This window comes from Callithrix jacchus, chromosome 7 (genome assembly GCF_049354715.1).
Source record: "Callithrix jacchus isolate 240 chromosome 7, calJac240_pri, whole genome shotgun sequence".
Classification (NCBI taxonomy): domain Eukaryota; kingdom Metazoa; phylum Chordata; class Mammalia; order Primates; family Cebidae; genus Callithrix; species Callithrix jacchus.
This window is the reverse complement of record NC_133508.1, coordinates 35,014,582-35,035,601: the sequence shown is the minus strand read 5'-3', so window position 1 is coordinate 35,035,601 and position 21,020 is coordinate 35,014,582. Positions and strand designations below refer to the sequence as shown.

Sequence of the window (21,020 nt, the reverse complement as noted above, 5' to 3'; positions counted from 1 at the left end):
AAAAATTAGCTGGGCATGGTGGTACATGCCTGTAATCCCAACTGCTTGGGAGGCTGAGGCAGGAGAATCGCATGAACCCAGAGGCAGGGAGCCGAGATCACCCTGCACTCCAAGCCTGGGTGGCAGAATGAGACTTCATCTCAAAAAATAATTATTATTATTATTTTTTTAAAACAGCTAACTATGAAACAGGCTCAGGCAGGGCCTGCAGGAGGTACTGGAAGAAGGCCTTGCTATTGTCGGAGATGGCAGCTCCACCTATGCTGACGCCTCCAAAGCCCTTTGAGTGGGACAGAGGTGCTGGTGGAAGACAGTGATACTGATGATCCTGACCTGGGCAGGCCTTGCTAATGTGTGTGTGTGTTGTGTCTTATTTGCAAGAAAAAAGTTTAAAGAAAAGACAATTAAAATTTTTAAATAGAAAAAAGCATATAGAATATAGATATAAAAAGAAAAAATATTTTTGTATAGCTATCCAATGTGGTTGTGTTACAACTGTTATTTCAAAAGTCAAAAAGTCTTAAAAATTTAAAGTTTATAAAGTAAAAAAGTTACAGGAAGCTAAGATTAAATTATTGAAGAAAAATATTTTTCATCAATTTAGTGTGGCCTAGGTGTACAGTGTTTACAAAGTCTCTGGTACTTTGTTGGGAGTTTAGGGTGTTCCACCTATAGGATTTGATATACAGGAATGTTCTAGGCCTTCAGAGTCACTCTCCACTCACTTGCTAACTCACCCAGAGCAATGGCAAACAGGCGTAGTATTTTTTTATCTTCTATACTGTATTTTTACTGTATCTTTTCCATGTTCAGGGATGTTTAGATACACAAGTACTCACCCACTGTGTTCAAATTGCCTACAGCATTCGGTCCGATCATATGCTATACAAATTTGTAGCCTAGGAGCAACGGGGTAGCCTATGCAGCCTGCATGTGTAGTAGGCTAGACCATTTAGGTCTGTGTCTAGGTACACTCTCTCATGTTCACACAATGATGAAACTGTCTAATGGGACATTTTTCAGAACACATTTCTTAGAACATATCCCTTTCATTAAGTGACACATGACTACATATGAAGTAAAAGGGGAAGATAACACAAACCACATCAATAGCCCATCCTGTAGCCATCTGGTAGTTTCTTTACTCACACTCCCAAATGCATTACTCATACTCTGTATGTTCCAAACATGACAATGTCTTCTACTCCCCAAATACATCATGACATTTCATATCTCTGCATTTCAAATAGCTTTCCCTTGACTAAAAAGATCTTATCCTACAAACTCCTATTTGTTTTTAAAAACTATTTTCAAATATCAAGTCCTATAGGTAAACCACCCTAAACCTCTAACAAAGGCAGTTTGTGTGAGTCTCTGGTCTCATTTTTATTTCACTACCTTTCAATTATAAAGCCATCTCTCCCACTACACCATGAGCCTGATGTGCAGCAGATCGCTAATAAACTGTGAGTTAATTTTATGTCCTTTTAATGATTCACATTGTTTCTGCTTCAAAGTTCTAAGCTTAGCATTCAAGGGTACCTAATTTTCCTTCATTCAGTTAGTTCTCTTTCTCCAACCACCACCATAAATAAGCCCTTGGAGGACAACCGGCACGGCCTCAGAGACCTGCATCGCTCCAGTGCGAGCGCACGGCCCTATACAGCAGGAATGATGGCAACACTCTGTGGGCCATGCAGGCTAAGTGACAATTCTAGCCAGCCCATGTATTACATCCGGGTACAGTTTCACTACTGCTTTACTAGGACTTTTAAACTATTATTCAAAATGCAACAATGAATCCAAGTTCTTTAAAATTATGCCATTGTTTTAACTAAAACTATAAATAGGAAGTTTTCCTTTCATACAGACTTTATAACAATGGGTATTCTCTTAAGTATGATCATTTGAAAACATACAGCCAAATTTGTTTTCCAGAGAAACACATTTTTATTTTACAAGTAAATAGGTAATTAACTTCATTTACTGAAATGAACTTTATTAAAGACATCTACACCTTAACACAAGATACATCAGCAGGAACTCTTATCAAGTTTATGCTAATAACCTACAGCTTTTTCTTTTCTTTTTCCAGACAGGGTCTCACTCTGTCACCCAGGCTGGACTGCAGTGCCGCGATCTCAGCTCATGCAACCTCTGTCTCCTGGGCTCAAGCCATCCTCCTACCTCAGCCTCCCAAGTACATAGGACTACAGCAACCATGCCTAGCTATTTCCTTTTTTTTTTTTTCCCCAGTTGAGACAAGGTTTCGCCCCGTTGCCCAGATCAGTCTCGAACTCCTTAGCTCAAGTGATCCTCCTGCCTCAGCCTCCCAAAGTGCTAGGATTACAGGTGTGGGCCACCAAGCCCAGCCTCCTACTGCTTTTTCCATTTAAAAGCCCAGTTGCTAAGCTAAAGCATAATAATAATAGTAATAGGGCCCTAAAATTAAGAAAACAAGAAGCACGTACAATGCAGATACACAGGCAACTCCGTACCACTCTCTAAGGCCACAAACACTTAACATCTGGGAAAGCTCTTATTCATCTTGCCGCTGTTCCTTCCAAAGTGAAAGTCATTTCAAAGAAGGCTGTTTCTGCTTCTTGCTAACAATAGTTTAAAGGCCAATTTGTTCTTGGCTTACAATGGCTCCATTCTGCAACATGGTAAAACAAGGCAGTATTCAGAAGGAAGAGGCCAAAACACCTCTCAGTGCTGCAGACTATCCCCCATCCTCACACCACATGGGGCCCCATTCTAGCTCCTTATAGGACTCTTCCTTTCTGTTCAGGCAAATAGGGTCTTACAAGCGGTGCTAATAATATGGAATGAATTCTGCATTGGCAATTGCAATCTTCTTTCATCTAGAGAAAAATCCAAAGCAATATAGAAGAAATAAGAGCACCCATCCTTAAACAACTTCACAGGAACACTCGTTAAAACAAAATGACGTGTGAAAAGAGATGCCTCAAAATAGCAATGACACGTGAAAATCTAGACATATTTCAGCTTAGTCTATGAGTTAAGACTACCTCTCTCGCAGCATGATTAACAAATGTGCGTAATGCCTCTCAGAAGTAAAGATAAGCAGAGACTGGAGTCCCACATGTCCTATGACACTTCATTCTACTTTGGAAACTGCTCTAGGCTCCACCCTTTCTGCTGCCCAGAATCTCTCTTTCTAGGAGCTGATTGTGAAATTCTCTTCCACAGGTGATCACCACTACAAGGCTGTGCCCTGGACAGGATCTATAACAGCAGAATACACTGCACTCAAGAAAACGTGAAGCTTATTCTAAGAGTCAGCCCTACGAGGGGTGGGAAGCAAGGGTCTACAGTGAGGTTGGCAGATCCAGGCCAGGCTGCTTTTATAAGCAAAGCTGAAGTGGAGCAGCCCAGCCTGTCCTCTTACATCTCGTCTATGCTTGCTTCTGAGGTACAACAGCACAGTTGAGCTGTTCAGACAGAGACCATTTGGCCCTTCCCAGAGAATCTCTGCCAACCTCTGCTCCAGAGTGGCCAGGGACACAAGGACAGGAGGAACAGCACAGGGGTGAGTTCTCTGAGTTTCCTTTTTGCCTCACATATCTCAAATAAAAGCTGAAGAAGGCGGCAATCTGCAAACATGAAAGGTGCAGACGAAAAGAACACCTGCTCTCTCTGTCTGAAGGAACAGAAAGGGGCCTGTCTGGCAAGACAGAACATTTTTAGATAATAACCACTCTACTCCAGACAGGCCCCCAAAAAACAGCTGTGGCTCCAGTCCCACCCACACCAGCAAAGGCTGAGTGTAAGGCCTAAACTTTTGCCATTGTGAAGTGGTAACGAGATCCTCCAACACCTCTAGGTCCAAGGGTGGGGTCCAAGAAGGCCAAGTAGGGGGCCAGGAGTTTCAACCTCCACTGGCAGTCATGACCGGCCCCCTACAATACTGCACCATCAATGAAAACAACATGGAGGGGTGAGACTGCCACCAACTATAACAAAGAGCTCCAGCCACACCCCCTCAATGTCAACAGTGGCTAAATAAAATCTGAACTTCTGTCTCCACCTGGCAGTAAAAAGGCAGTGGCCCACCATCCCCTGCCAGAGCAATGCCATAAGTCAACTAAAACAGAAGGGTTAAATAAGATCCAAACTGTCCAGATTTCAATTAAAAAAGAAAATCGCTCGTCCTACCAAGAAACTAGATCTCAAGCTGCACAGCATGAAGAAAATACGCACCAGCACTGACAGAACAGAGATGTTCAAGTCACCTGACAGATTTTAAAGCAGCCATAATAAAACTCTTCAATTAACAAGGACACACAGGCTTGAAACAAACAAGAAAGGGAAAGAGGCAGAAAAGAAAAAGAGGCTGAGCTCAGGAAACAAAACCTATAAGGAAGTAATGAATGGAAATTTTAGAACTGAAAAAATGACAACAGAAGTAAAAAGCTCAGTAGATGTGCTCAACAGCAGAAAAGAAGGAAGAATCAGTGAAATGAAAGGTGGAAAAAAAAAATTACCAAAACTTAACAAGAGAGAGAAATCGAGAAACAGACCAGAATGAAAAAAAATTAATAGAGCCACAGGGACTTGTGGGATGATGAAAAAAGAACTATCATTCTCATCATCAGAGTTCCAAGGGAGCAAAGACAGAGGACAGGGCTTGGAAAGTACATGAAGAAATAATAGCTGAAAAGTTCTCAAATTTGACAAGAAACAGAAACCCAAGATTCAAAAAGCTAGTTAAACCTCGAAAAACTAAAGACAGAAAAATTTTTGAAAGCATCCAAAGAAAGATGACATGACACCTACCTATAAGGAAAAAAAAATTTCAATGACAGCTGATCGTTCATCAGAAAACATGAAAAGCCAGAAGAAAGTGGCACAATGCTTGTTAGAGGTTGAAAGAAAAGAAATGACAACCCAGAATCCTATGTCAGCAAAAGTATCATTCAGGAATAAAGAGGAAATCAAGATATTTTAGAGAAACTGTCGCCAGCAGACCTACCCTGAAAGAATGGCCACACGGAGTTCTCTAAATGAAATGGAAATCAAACTAATCAACCTTGGAACATCAGGAAGGAAGAAAGAGGGTATGTAAAAACATAGGTGTAAAAGGCTTTCCTCTTCTTGAATTTTCCAAATTACGTTTGACAATTGAAGCAAATAGTGTAACAGTGTCTAATGTGGTTCTAAATGTATGTAGGAGAAATATTAAAGATATTTACATAGCTCCCGCATGTATCAAATAATCTGTTATAAACAAAAATGTTCAATGAATAATAGTGAAAGATTACAAACAAATGGCCATTAAGAGAGGGCTGCTTCAGTAAAGAATGATACAGTCATACAGCAGAATATTATGTAACTATTAAAAAGACAGTCAGGCCAAGCACTGCAGCTCACACCTGTAACCCGAGCATTTTAGAAGGCTGAAGCAGGAGGATCACTTGAGACCAAGAGTTCAAGACTATGTAGTGACATCTCATCACTTAAAAAAAATTTTTTTTTAAATTAGTCAGGCATAGTGGTGTGCACCTGTAATCCCAGGTACTTTGGAGGCTAAGGTGGGAAGATAGCTTTAGCCCAGGAGGCTGAGGCTGCATGAGCTGTGATTGTACCACCGCACTCCAGCCTGATCTTGTCCAGAGCAAGACCTTGTCTCAAAAAAAAAAAAAAACTCTGAAGATATGCTGTTATGGACAATAAGCAGGGCCACAGCAGTGTGTCCTGGATGCTATCATTTGTGTGAAGATAAATACACAGGTAGAGACTCTCTCTCTGGAGACACACACAGAAGCTGGTAAGAGTATTTGCTGCCAGGCAGAGAACTGGCATCTAGGGATCAGAGTAGGCTGTCGGGGGAAGGGACAAGTTTCCCTGTATACTATTTTCATTCCTTTCCAGTTTATTGTCTATTTAGTCTCATCTAATTTTAGAAACTTTTAAAAGAAAGTGAATAATTCCCAACCTGAAGGCAAGACTTGGAAGGATTCAGCTAAAGCTAAGGGGAAATGATAAAATAGTGCTTCCACGACAGCTCGGTGTTTACATGTATTTAAACATGACTACAGATTTTATGACATCCTGGGGAAAAAAAACCTATTCTCATTCTATTCATACTAGCTTCATCAAAAAGGAATTTTTTTTTTTGAGACTTCAGAGTCTGGCTCTATCGCCCAGGCTGGAGTGCTGGAGTATAGTGGTGTGATCTCGGCTCACTGCAACCTCTGCCTCCCCAGCTCAAGCAATCCTCCCAACTCAGCCTCCTGAGTAGCTGGGATTAAAGGCATGTGCCACCATGCCTGGTTAATTTTTGTATTTTTTGTAGAAACAGGTTTTTGCCATGTTGCCCAACTGATCTTGAACTCCTGGGCTTAAGTGATCCTCCCCTCTCCACCTCCCAAAGTGCTGGTATTACAGGTCCTAGATACCTGCTGAGGGGTGGGGGAACCGTGAGGATCAGCATACCAGGAAATTGTTACCATGTGAACACTGCATCCCACACCATGTGAACATTGCATCCCACCACCACACATACCTTTCTTAAGTCCTGCCTTTTCAAAAGCTGATGCCCAAATCCCTGCTGGGCACAATTAACTAAGGGGCTTCCCTGCTGGCCCTGCCGAGTCCCCATGTCATACTTCCCCATGGCCCAGCTGTTGCTGCTGCCTCACCCTGCCTGCCTCTCCAGCTCCCATATCTGGGCTTTCTCTCCATCTGAAAGGGCCTCTTGTCCACTATCCAAATTTCATTCCTCTTTCATAACCAAATTTCCTTACTTTCTGGAACTTTTGCTGACCACCTCCCACCCAGAATTAACTTCCTCCTTCCAAACTACAGGAGGGACTACCCATCATCACTACTATCATCATAGTAGGAAGAGGAACTTACCCATCATCTGTGCCAGATGTTCCCTCATTGAATTCTCACCAAAACCTAGCATTTGGTTCCTACAGGAGAGAGGAGGAACCTGAGGCCCAAAGAGATTTAAAGCTTCTGACTGTACCAACAGCTCTCAAGGTTTGTGACTGAAATCGTCTAACAGACAAAAGTGTGTAAATAAGTAACCCAGAAAGAGCACAGAGATGTAACGGCAGCTTCTCTGTGTCATGTTTTATCTTCAAAATAAAGGTTATTCTATTGCACAAGACAATGTGTGTGTGTGTATGTGTGTGTGTGTGTGTGTGTGTGAATATTTTAGTACTGAAATCATCTTTCACATTACTTAACCTCAGGTAGAACCAGTCCTCCATGCAGATGGGCCACATAAGCCTATAAGATAGCCCAATATGACCCACTAGGCCACACTGCTCCCTAAGAGTGTGGGGCAGCTTTATTCTACACATTGGACTTCATCCCTTACAAGGGACCTTTATATCATCCTATCTTATTTCACCTTCACAATGGGCCTGTCCACTGGTAGAATGGATAGTTATTTCCGTTATCTCACAGACAAGGAAACTGATTACCAGGGAAAGTAGAAGTGCCTTATCCTATAGCTACTGAAGGCCCTGGCGGAGATGGGCACCTGAAGCTTCTGACTCCTAGGCTTGTAATCCGTGTTTCCAACCATCCTCTTCTGTTTATCAGCCCTCAATAGACCCTGCTCCCGGCCATCTCTCGACCCATGAAATCCAAATACTGAGGTCTCAACTTATTGCCCCAGTCCAGGTGCAGCCTCTGCAAGGCAGCGGGGCTCTGGGTTTCCTCACTTGCCTCCTCGCCCCCTGCCTGTTTCACCAGTCTATCGTCCCACAGCGCTCTGCAGAGATCATTCTGTTCACTGACATTCTCAAATAAAGTAACAAGGAGTCAAGAAGCAGAAGGTACCTTAAGTAGAAAGAAAGTGTAAGGGGCACAACGTGAGGAAAAGGGAGAAAAATAGAAGCAATAAACAACTGAGAGAGCAGAAGAGTCTTATCCAAGCAGCACCCCCAGCTGAGAAGGGCAAACGTGCCTACACATGGATCAAAAAATACAGTCATTTTCAGAACTGTGATATGAAGAAGGCAAACAGGAAAAGTCATTCTGAAAACACCTACTTATTGGTTTCATTCAAAGCACCCCTCTGAACAGAGAGTAATACTTCATAAGTGGAAAGGAGAGTCTTGCTCCTAAATGTTTTGCAAAATATATATATTGGTATATTTACGCTTTGCCCTTAACATGATCTTTTGTTAAAGGATCATGTTAAGGGCAAAGCGTAAATATACCAAGAAAAAAAGAGTTCAAAATTAATCACTTCCAATTTGAAAACTTTTTTTTTTTTTTTTTTTTTTTTTTGAGACGGAGTTTCGCTCCTGTTACCCAGGCTGGAGTGCAATGGCGCAATCTCGGCTCACCGCAACCTCCGCCTCCTGAGTTCAGGCAATTCTCCTGCCTCAGCCTCCTGAGTAGCTGGGATTACAGGCACGTGCCACCATGCCCAGCTAATTTTTTGTATTTTTAGTAGAGACGGGGTTTCGCCATGTTGACCAGGATGGTCTTGATCTCTTGACCTCGTGATCCACCCACCTCGGCCTCCCAAAGTGCTGGGATTACAGGCTTGAGCCACTGCACCCGGCCCGAAAACTTTTTAAAATACCATTTGTCAAACAGTGCAAGTCTCTAAAATCGTAAAATCATATATGAGTAGGATTAGTCCCAAAAGTAAGAGCAGGACAAAACTTTCCCATCCACAGCCAGGCTCCATCCCTGAGGATGAGCCGCTCCACAGTGCACTCAGCTGGGTACTCCCTCAGGGTCATAACTCATGAGGGTGGAGAGATTACACAGCCATCACTTTTCCCTGAATCTGTCACACCCAAATCCGCATTTCAGACAGAGGGAGACAACATAATAACTCATGGCAATGGGCCAGTCTTATCCAGACTTTATAGGCTTTGTGGGTAAAAACCAAGGCCACAATGAGAGTCCACATCAACATCACATTAGCAATGCAGGCCTCGCCCACCTTCATGCTACGTGTCACTGTTATTTAATATCCTAAAGAGAATAAAATAATAGAAGATTATTTTCCAGCAAAGACAATTCACAGGCAGGCTCTTGCTCCCCTTCCCTCTCTGTCACTCACAAGTGAGTAAATACGACTGATGAGATTTGTAGCACTCAAGTCCACATACAAGGAAATACCGCCAGTAGTAGTCAAATTCCTGTGGTAGCATGCACCACTTTTAGAAACAACAATTTCTTAGCTGGGTGAGGTGACTCATGCCTGTAATCCCAGCACTTTAGCAAGGTTGAGGCAAAAGGATCACCTGAGATCAGGAGTTCCAGATCAGCCTGGCCAACATGGTGAAAGACCGTCTCTATTAAAAATACAAAAAATTAGCCAGGTATGGTGGCATGTGTCCGTGGCCCTCACTACTGGGGAGGCTGAGGGAGGAGAATCTCTTGAACCCGGGAGGTGGAGGTTGCAGTGAGCTGAGATCGCACCACTGCACTCCAGCCTGGGTGATCAGAGTAAAACTTCATCTAAAAAAACAACTGTTTCTTAAGATGGTAGAACCAAGACTAATATATGTATCAGACACGGGAAAATCTGTGTTTTTATCTTTTTATTCACATAGCTGACATTTCTGTTTAATTGTTCTACTTTTGAACACTGAACATCATTTATCAAACCTTTTCTTTAACAACAGTTGTGTTATACTATTTGACAAGAACCTGTCAAATAATTATCCGGAGATCTTCTTATGGTACTGAAGGTATGAAAAGAAATACCAGAAAGAGGTTTTATTAAATAAATAAAAATAAGGCTGAAAAAAGTAAATTTAAAAGCTGAGAAGAGAGTACAAAGGAAAAAAGTATTTTATTTCATTCAAAAGGTTTTACAACAGGAAGAGGGAGATAATCAAGAAAAAATCCCACCTTAGTGTACAGGTAGTATCTTTTGATTACTTTTTTGTACAGACAGGGGTCTCACTATATTGCCCAGGCTGGTCTTAACTCCTGGGTTCAAGAAATCCTCCCACCTTAGCCTCCCAAAGTGCTGGGATTACAGACATGAGCCACTGTGCCCAGCCTACAGGTAGTATTTTTCAGAGTTGTTAACCTCATGTGCACATCAAGAATCTGAATGCTCACTCAGCTGGTAAAACCAAGGAGGTAATGCCAATAGCACGTTAGTCTAGTTCAAAATATTGTTTAGTATCTTAACCATATTCCAGACACCTTAAAGATCAAATAAGATGCTGGCAAAAAAAGACCAAAAGAACACACTGAGCCTGGAGCACCTCTGCCCCCAGGACAGCACTCAAGTGAGACCCCAGAAGCATCTAGACTGGGCTCTGACCAGCCATAACCCCTCTGAGCGCCAGACTCCTCAACTGTGAAGCTGCAGGGTTAAACCTGTCCTCTTAAGGCAACCTTCCTGCTTTAAAATTACACATGGTAAAGAAACTACTCACAAAGAGGAAGGAGATAAAATGTATTGGGGTGCTTGCCCATTCTTAGGCTGTATAATTAAAAGATTTGTTTTGTCTCTCACATTCTAATAATGGATTTTTCTTAGGGAGAACAGAAAAGTTACTTTTCAGAAAACATTTTAATTTCCAAACTTAACCATAATTAAATTTATGATACCCAAAATGTAAACTTGTTTTTGTTTTCATATTAAGGAAATTTTATCTTGTGATCACAAGCTTTCAGTGAAAGGAATAGATTGCCTCTCTCAATAAGATGACTGGTGGATGGATAAATAAAATATGCTTTACCAGACAGCTTATTAGAAAGAAGTACTTGAATATTGCAAAACACCTAAAAGTATCATAGTCTTATGCCCAAAGTACACTGTAGTCTGTTTAGTTGTTAAGTGTCATGAAAACTATATGAAGGTCTCACTAAAAAAATCAGTTTGTCAAGGTAAGCAGTTTGACAGAAATATTGGTCATTTACTCACAAAATCTAGAGAATTCCCATTTATTAGGGCTTAGTGTGTCAGCACTCTTAGGTTCTTTCATGTCATCTCATTTAATCATCTCAACAGTCCTCTGAGATAGCTATCATTATTCTCATTTTACAGATCAGACACTGAAGCGGAGAGAAATTAAAATGCCTTCCCAAAACAGAACAACAAATCATGGAGCCAAGATTCCAACACAGCACTTCGAACTCAAATCCAAGGATCCTTCCCCTACCCTTAGACAATTTGGGTTAGCTTATACTAATAAAAATATGCCACATGTCTCAACTATTTAAGTTACTGATATAACAAGATGATTCTCACCATTCTCTCCATAATATGGCCTCCCTATCTGTGCTGATGCCATTCCTTGACAAGAGAAAATGCACCATAATTTTTCTCAGACACAGCACTGAATACTTAATACACTTCCAAACCAACAAATCCATGATGTCCTTATTTTACAGATGTAAAAACAGAGGATCACAATAGGAAGCTAATCCCTGGTGGTTCAGAGGCTAGGAGAAAAAACAACAAAAAACTGGGAGGCTAAGTAACCAACCTAAGGCACACCCTGTAAGCGGTGGAACTGAAGTCTAATGTAGCCTCTGAGGCTCCAAGCCTGAGCCTGGGACCTGATGCTTAAGGTGCTTCTTTTTCCCCAACAAAACCAGCATGGCTTTACTGGATTCTACAGGAAGAATGCATATCAAAGCTCAAAGGAGGAACAGTTCAGCCAATGAAACTGAAATTTAAAATGCAGCATTTGTTTCTAAAGCATTTGCCAGATCAGACAGAATTCAAAGGTTAGAGCAATGACTGCTTGTGCTACAACCTCAAGGACTGTTTCTCTCTCTCTCCCACTCCACCACACACACACACACACACACACACACACACACACACACACACAGAGTGGTGTGGGGAAGGGATGAGAGGGAGGGAGAGAGAGAAGGAAGGGATGAGAGGCAGGGAAGGGATGGGAGGGAGGGAGGAAAGGGATGTAAGGGAGGGATGAGAGGGAGGGAGAGAGGGCCAAGATCAAGCATGGCTAGAAAACACGTAAATAACAGTAACAGAGTAATTCAAATTATGCTCCTCTGCAATTAGCAGGCTTAGTTTATAAACACATTCACCAGAAAGGTTTATGACCAAAGATTAAGTATTAAAGTATTAAATTTTTTAAAATTCTATACACATAACATTTTTTGAAATATCTCTACTACATAAAATTATGCCCACCTACAGTTTTGCTAGTGATACACATGTGAGCAAAGAAATCCTTTTCTTTCTGAATTCTGTTAAATTTCAAATAACCATCATCCTCAATTCCAATGGACACTCAAATAACAGTTAAACTTCCAACCTCAATCCTCTTTTGTTAAGTAGTGAATACTCTACACTACAGTTGCCATTACATCGTTAATCTATTTCCAAAGTGAAAAATGCCTGTGAAATTCAAATGGTATCTCCTAATTTATCCATTTGATAACCTGATTGGGAGTCACGAGATAATTACATTCTCCCTCTTTCCTTTCCCAGTCTTCCCTTCACTATGTCTTTTAAAAAACTACCATGAAATTCACTATGGATGAATGTGAAACTATGGCAGCAGTTCAACATCTCATCACTTCTTTTTTTTTTTTTTAATGATGAAACAGAGTAAGGAGGAACTTAGGAACAGGACAAATGGGACAAATGGGCAAAGTCTTCTATGTTCCAAAGCTGTTCTTTCATTTTATGCTAAAACTGCTACGAACAAAGCCAGTCACTACTGATCTGTAAGTCAAATAATCAAGGTTAGCTGCTGAATCATCAAAAATTATTTCAGATAAACTCTCTAGAAATTTTCCAGTTCACTTGTTTAAAAGGCTTTGATTAAATACCTGTTCTAGCAACAACAGAGATTTCTTTCATAATACATGGCCACATAGCTAGAATAGTTTGCAATGTAGTTGCAATGACCCAATAACAGCAACCACAAATGCAGCTACCAATTTACCAGTTACTACATACCAGGAACTGAACTAGGTAAATTACAGTACATTACCTGCATACTCACAACAACCCCATTTTCTCCCTCTTTTACAGATATGTAAACTGAGGTTAGTTTAAACAACTTGCCTCCTATCACAAACCCTGGGATGACGTATGTCAGCTATTTCCAAACTCGTTTGTCTCAGGATTTCTTCATAACTGAAAATTATTGAAGACCCCAAAAAGCTATGGTTTATATAGGTTCTATCTTTAAATTTATCAAATTGGAAATTAAAACTGAGAAATTTTCATTTTTCTTTATTCATTTAAAAATAACAAAAGTTCATTTATGCTATAATGAACTTTTGTTCATTATAAAAATAACTTTCTCAAAACAAAAACTGATGAGATGATGCTGTTTTGCATTTTTGAAAACCTAATGTCTGGCTTAAGAAAAAACAACTAGGTTCCAGTATCTGCTTCAGCATTCAATCTGCTTCAATACGTTGCTTTGGTTGAAATACAAGAATATGAAGAAAATCGCCAAGTCAAAGAACACAACTCACTACCTAGACCCGTTGGACCACTAGCACCTGGTAAGATTCTGGTAGAAGGTGACACATTATTTTTTAGCTCAAAATGAATGTTTAAAATACCCATCCAAAACAAATACAATAGGAAAAATTATTACAACTAAATACAATGTGGTTGCTCCTTAAATTGTTTAGTTAAAACAGAATACTTGTGCCTTGCCCTGAGTAAGAGGCCCAAGGGCTTTCTGCCCTAGGCGGGGTTCAGGGTACTTTCCCAACTTGGTCTTCCTCCACTGCCCCCTGAAATGCATGCAACCGTCATCCCATTGCACAAACCAGAACACAGCATCCAACACATCTCTAAACCACGTCCTGTCAATGCCACCACTTAAATCTCCCTCAAACACATCCCTTCTCTTCACTTCCACCATCTTCCACCTAGAACACACCTCCTCCCCACATATCCAATCTCAGTCATTCTGATTCACTCTCTGGAGGAGTCTCCAGCTCTGTCTCTCTCCCTGTCTCCCTCCACCCTTACCCTTTGCTTAAGGCCCTTCAATGGCTTCTTACTGCTTACTATAGCTTACACAGCCATATTTAGTCTGCTCCTGCCTACCTATCAGGGCTCACTCACCCTTGTCACACACACGCACGTGCTCTGTCTCGTTCCAGCCAGACCAGCCTTCCTGCAGTTCCTGGATGGCAACAACACTCAGGCCTTCCTTCTACTCAAAACATCCCCTACCCCAAACACCTTTCAGGTCTCAGCTCAACCACAGTGTCTTCAGCAAAATCTTCCCAAAGCCCCAGTTGGGATCAGGTTCTCTCTATTTTAGGCTCTCAAGGAACGCACCTGCCACTCACCAGGTGGCTTGATCTGGGTTATGATTGTCCATCCCTCCCAGGAGACTGTAAACAACACAAGAGCAGTGATGGCATCTGCTTTGTTCCACATTTTAACTCAATGCTTGCTAATGAGTAAATACATAATATCCATTAAATGAATGAAAGGACAGCATAAATCTGACAGAATATACACACATATGCATAGAAAAGAGTAAGTCAATCGAGATAGTCCAATTTATTTCCTTTCATCTTCATCACTAGGTAATAGCTGGTATTCAACAGAAGGAAGAGGAGGAGCTGCACATCCTAAGTGGTGCCCACCAAGAGCCACCGCCAGGCCCAGGTGGGCCTGGATCAGAACAGAACTGGAGCAGCAAGGATCCTCTCAACAGCTGGCAATTGTCAGCACTTGTTTTGCTGCTCTTCCCTACAGGGATGCTTTAACTTCACTCTGCTTTACCAAGAACTCTGACAGGCTCCAGCTGACATTGTACTTTATATTTTGGAAAATCTCTGAAGCTGGTTTCTACTTCCTTGTGACCTACGTTATTTATTTACATATATGTCCCTGTGGGTCACAGCAAACTTTCCTTCTACTATATGTAACATATAAGTATGTGTGTGTATCTTAATAAATATCACAGTGAAATGCATACTCATTCACATTTATGGCACACTTATGGTGCCGCACGCATTCTTCCAGTTAATTCTTACAAGCTTTGATGAAACCGAGGGTTAGAGGGGGATATGTAACTTAAGTGCCTAAGGCCACAAGCCAGCAGGTGGCAGAGCCACCACTCAACCTAGCTGCACATTAGACTCACCTAGGAAGCTTAACAAAATGGCGACATCTGGGGGCTTCCACAGGACTGGGATAGGCGGAGACAGGGCAGACTGTAAAGCCACGAGGGGCACGGATCCCGTGGATGCTATACCTGGCCAGGCGGCATGATCTCTAGCGCCTGCCCAGTTCTTCACTCCAACATTCTCCTGCCTCAGTCCATCCAGCTACCAACATTGCTCGACTGACAAGACTCAACTCTGTCCAAGCACCCCAGAGCAGCTGGTGCTGCAGCTAATGTGGCAGATTTTTCAAAGATGTTTAATAAATTTGTGATAGGTTCTATGGCATTTAATTACTACTTTAAAGCCCCCAAATGTTAAAAGGATTTCATTTCTGCTCTGTAAAAGACACATACTTTTTAAAAGCGTACAAATGTGTCTTAGAAATATTTTTCTGGAACAGTGGTTCCAACCCGGTGAACCAAGACAGGGAGTCCAGAGGCACAATGGCTTCTCCTCATTAGAATTCAATCTAACAACAATGAATGAACCACAAGGCCTACTGTGATATGCAGGCTGTGGAAATTTCACTCCTTCCTCAGAACAAAACCCAGAGGTCCTTTCTGTCAGTGTTTGCCCATGCTAATTCAGAATACTGCACCAGCAGGGAAAGGTTTCTGAAACACTTCTGGCCTGAAGTTACTATTTTATGTTTTGGACAAAGGGTCCCAGGAATACAGATATTGGCTTTAAAGTCATCATTGGTTCAGCATCAGAGAATTTGCAGATAAACTGCCACTTTAATGTACCACACTGTCAAAGCAATTTTAATAACATTTTTTAAATGTCTTACACACAATCCTGCTTTCCTAAACACAGCATTTTAAGCAGTATTTTGCTTCTTCTTGATGCCTACCCAGTCATTGTCCTAAACCTCAGGGACTGTATTGATGTGACGCAGCAGCTGCTGCCTGCAGTGAACTATGTGCATCAACACTAAACGGAGTTGCAACTGTGGGGTCTCCTGGGGTGTCAGCTTATGTTCCTATAGTTTTTGTCTCCTCCTTCACTATCAGGCCTTCTTAATAACCTGTTGCCAGCTGGAAAACTGGACAACATAGCATGTTTGCAGTGAAGGTTTCAGAACAAAGACCTAACTGCTACTCTGTGTGTATCTCTTTGTGTATGAGAATGGGCATGTATGCATGTGAGTGGATTGTGAGAATGAGTCATGTGCCTGTGTGTGAATGAGAGCGTGTGCGCGTGTGCATGAGTATGCATGTACATGTGTGTGAATGAGAGCATGTGTGCGTGTGTGTGAATGAGCACGTTTGTGCAGGTATGTATGTGAATGAGTGTGTGTGTGTGTGTGTGTGTGTGTGTGTGTGTGTGTGTGTAGAATAAGAGCCAGGGTTCGATTTGGAAAAAAGCCCAGATGGCAGAAGACCAAGTGGGCTCCTTGGTACTGCTGGCTATGGCCAGGGTTGAGTCTCCCCCAGGTTGAGCGGAAAGCTGCAGTCCTCTCCTGAAGCCTCCCGGCAGCATCAAGATGGAGAAACTGCCCTCCCAGAAAAGAACTAGGTTCAGAGTTGGACACTATGGGTACTGGATGAGTCACTGACAAGGGTAAGCTTTTATTCTTTAGTTAATAGTTTTTCTGATTGCAAAAGCAATACATGTAACTAAATATTTACACCAGAGAGAGATGTAAAAGTTATAAAGTAGAAAGTCCTCCATAGCAAGCTTATACTCCCGCTCCCAACTATTACAGACACATTTTTCCAGATCAAATCATTCATTTCTCCCTCAGAGTGCCCACACTACATATGCTATAAACAAACACTGGTTCATTCTTATTTTTTTTTTTTGAGACAGAGTTTCACTCTTGTTACCCAGGCTGGAGTGCAATGGCGCGATCTCGGCTCACTGCAACCTCCGCCTCCTGGGTTCAGGCAATTCTCCTGCCTCAGCCTCCCAAGTAGCGGGGATTACAGGTGTGCACCACCATGCCCAGCTAATTTTTTGTATTTTTAGTAGAGACAGGGTTTCACCATGTTGACCAGGATGGTCTCGATCTCTGGACCTTGTGATCCACCCGCCTCGGCCTCCCAAAGTGCTGGGATTACAGGCGTGAGCCACCGCGCCCAGCCTGGTTCATTCTTACGATACTGTTCTTTCTTATATATTTTGCATACCTTTCCATATTTACACTTACAAAATTCATTTCAAGCCATATATAACGTCCCACTCTATGAATGTACCAAAACTCAACTAATCTTCTATTAAGGAGTTATAATAAACAATGCTATGATTAATCCCTACCTTTGCAAACATGTATGAGTATTCCTGGGATAAATTCTGTAAAGTAGAAATTCCTAGATCAAAGCACATAAATGAATTTAAACAGCTGCCTTCCAATCAGGAAGTATCAGTTTACAAGACCCAATTTTTTAATCTAATACAATACCAATGCAATAATCTTCAGGCCTATCCCAAGGCTCCTGATCAAAACAGAAGAAAATAACAAAGAGTAAGTGAAATATACGAATTGTTATCACAAAGTACTACGGGAAATTGGAAATGCAAACCAGAAGCCAGTCCTGTTTGGAGCACAGCGGATCCCACAACAGCCTGGCAGTTTCTGGAGCAGAGGAACAGTGTGTGTCTCCTGCGCATCCAGGAAGTATGACTGCACATGCGCACAGCACAAGTGGAATCTCCATGGCCACTCCTGGAAACAAAGCACACAGCAGCAGGACCTCTTCAGCACCAGAATAAAACCCCAGCCACTGTACTGAGATGGGAGCAAGTTCCCAGAGGCAGAAACCATGGTTCTGTTTTTGTTTTTAAAACCAGTGCCACCCCTTACATCTTCACTTAGACTTCCCAGCCTGGTTTGGCTGGGGGACAGTGTGGATTAGGCATTTCCCTAACACAAACAGGTTCTTGGCAAAAGTTTGAGGGACTTTCTAAAGAACATACTGTAACCAAATTTCAAAGCATCAACTTTAAACCTCTATGTGCCTGCCTGGGCACATTTTGGAACATGCCCTGGTTCTCAGCTAGACTTCAGTTGCAAGATTAGACTCTGGTCATGCCACATGAGAGCTGGGGAGACCCTGGCAGGCACTTAATAATATCAGACACACCTACGTCCCTGCAATGATTCTGTGAGCATCAAATAAGATGAGTAAGAAAACATGGTTAAGCCACAAGGCACTGCAGAAATGGCAAGAGGGTTGTTTACTACAATTATTAGAAAATAACATTTGAGAATTTATGCGGGGCTGGGTGCTGTCTGAATGCTCTAAGGTATACTGACTCATTCAATCCTCACAACTACTCCACAGGAGCTATGATTACTAACTTCTCCCTCCTGACAGATGAGAAATGAGGCTCTGAGAGTCCACACAACTTAGTCAAGTCCCCGGAGCCCCAGGCAGTGTGGCCACAGAGCCAGGCTCTCACCCTCTCTGTTCTGCCACCTTGTTACTGGCATGGAAATTACCTCCCCGAACCCAAGCCTAAGTTTCCTCATTTCCATGTTGAGGGGGATCTTCTCAGAGACCATCTGAAAAACTCTTCTCTAACCCCAATCTTCTTAGAATTTCTGTTAGGTGAAAAGTAAGTGACCTTTGGATAATTGTAGGCTTACAGGAGTTCATAATAAAAAAATCTGAGAATTTTCAAAGGATTATGTCTACAAAAAAGTTCTCCTATTTTTAATCTCTTACCTAATCTGGTCATGGCCAGCAACCCAGGACTAAGGAAGGTCAAAGCTCTTCTTGGACAAAAGGTTTCTTTGCATGGGTCTCCAAAGGATTCACTTATCAAAACCAAACTGAGACAGCTGCCACCATTCAACAAACCCAGGAGGAAAAATCCCTTAATAAAATGTACAGTGTACCAAAATAATCTACTGCTTATAACAAACACCCCCAATGCCCGTCTCCCCTCCCCACCAAAAAAACAAAAAACAAAAACAAACAAAACCCTCTTTAAGTAGAATTTTTTTTTTTTTTTTTAAAGACAGGGTCTCCCTGTGTTGCCCAGGCTGGAGTGCACTGGCATAATAATAGTTCAGTGTACCCTCAACCTCCCCGGGCTTAGATAATCCTCGGACCTCAGCCTCCCAAGTAGCCAAAACCACAGGTACGTGTCACCGTGTCTAGCTGATTTTTCTATGTTTTGTACAGACGGGGCTTTGCCATGTTGCCCAGCCTGGTCTCGGACACCTAGGCTCAAGCAATCCAACTGCCTCAGCCTCTGGAAGTGTTGACATTACTGGTGTGAGCTACCACACCTGGCCAAAATTTTTTAAATAAATGAAAAAAACTATAAAAAGTGGAAATGAATTAAAGACAAACATCACACAGACTAAACACCACCAAAGGACAACCAGTCATTTTACTTTAGAAGACAGGGGAGGTGGAGTGTTCAGCATACAGAACACTTTAAACAGATTCACGAATCAAGTGATTTTTCAGTCCTATTAACTAAAGTAGTAACTGCGTTGATTTAGTACCACCTAACAAAATGTAAAGTCAGTTACAAAGACAGCACTTAAATAAAAGCAAATACCACTGTGTTTTCAGGGAAAATTTTTATATTTACTAGCTAGACAATTAAATGAGTCCATGTTTTTCAGATATAAAACAAAAAAATCCACTAAGGATAAACAGATATCTTAACACCTAACTAATGTTAAAAAGATTTCATTTGAATAGCAAAATTCTCTCTATTCCTTTAACTCTTAAATGACAAAAAATAAGCCAAATATAAATAATTAAATCCCTAACTGAATGCTAATTAAGAGACCTCTCTCTTCTTGACCCCCATCAATTATAAACCAGAATTAACTGACTAAATGTAAACATAAAACAGCATATTTTGTAAGTTTATAGCAGCTTTCAACCTTTTAAATTACAAGCATAACTGCGTTTTCTGATTGCCTTTATATGCCAAGTACCTTGCTACTTATTCACATTTAATCTTCTCAAATGCCCGAGTTAGCTCATACCACAAGACAGGGAAATGGAGGTCAGAGAGGTTACAGAGCTTAGACAAGGCCACACAATCAGTCATACAGTGCAGCCAGGATCTCAGATCTAATGTTAAGTCCAATGCTTTTTTCAAAACACAACTGCCTATATAGAATTAGCTGAATATCATATGAAAAGGCTAATTCATCCTGGGAGCAAGGGAGGCCACATAGAAAATTCAGAGAACAGAGGTGCCATGAGCCAGTAAGAATATAGAATAGTGTTCTATTGACAACTGTAGGTTTTAAATTTAAATTTTAAAAACTTTTTAAGGAATAAAAGGTATAAAATTAAATGGGAAAAATCAGTCAAAAATATAGAACACAAAATAAGTCAAAAAATGTTTTAAAAAGAATATAGAATAGCATTTAAGAGTGCAGGCTCAGAAGCCAGGTTTTCTGAGTTCAATCTGACTCCCCCATTTTGCACCCTGATGTCTGTGGGGCAGTGACTTACCTTCTCTGTGCCTCAGTTTCCCCTCTGCTAAATGGCGATAAGTATCTACCTCATAAGATTGTTACAGAGACTGAGTTAAAACTCACCCAAGACTGAGAACTATATCTGGCCCACAGAAATTACTGCATTTTTTTTATGTTTACTGGCAAGAGAAACCTCTGAAGAGAATGCGGAATGACTTGATTCAGATCTAACAGGCCTGGTTAAAAGAGTAAGGGCAGAAAACAGGAAGGTAACTGAAAACAAGGAGGATGAGCTGTAGGGAATGGCATCCTAGAGGACAACAAGTGACTCAGCTCAAGAAAACAGGAATCCATCACAGACTCTAGTCAGCAGGACCAGCCAGGAGATTACCGGGCAAAGTGGACCAAAGCCAGAGGCATGAAACTGTGTCCCTGATAAAAGCCACCTGACGCTTCTAAATACCAAGTGGAGGCAAAAGAAAATTAACTTGGCCTTAAACTAGAGGTGAAAAAATGAAGGCAG

General features: G+C 41.5%; 1 protein-coding gene across 9 annotated transcripts in view; it reads right to left on the bottom strand.

The window, feature by feature from the left end:
- CCNY (cyclin Y) overlaps nt 1-21,020 on the bottom strand; it is a 208,919-nt gene that overhangs the window by 109,481 nt on the left and 78,418 nt on the right. The window contains exon 1 of one of the 9 annotated variants that reach the window (XM_078329892.1): nt 17,359-17,729. The exons of 7 other annotated variants lie outside the window; for them this stretch is intronic. Coding sequence is in view for 1 of the 2 variants with exons in the window: in XM_078329887.1 (XP_078186013.1) it covers nt 17,625-17,712 (88 nt within the window). In the remaining variant the exon portion in view is untranslated. Of the gene's footprint in view, nt 1-17,358; nt 17,730-21,020 lie in introns of those variants that run through there. One more of the 9 variants, XM_078329887.1, reaches the window with a different exon arrangement.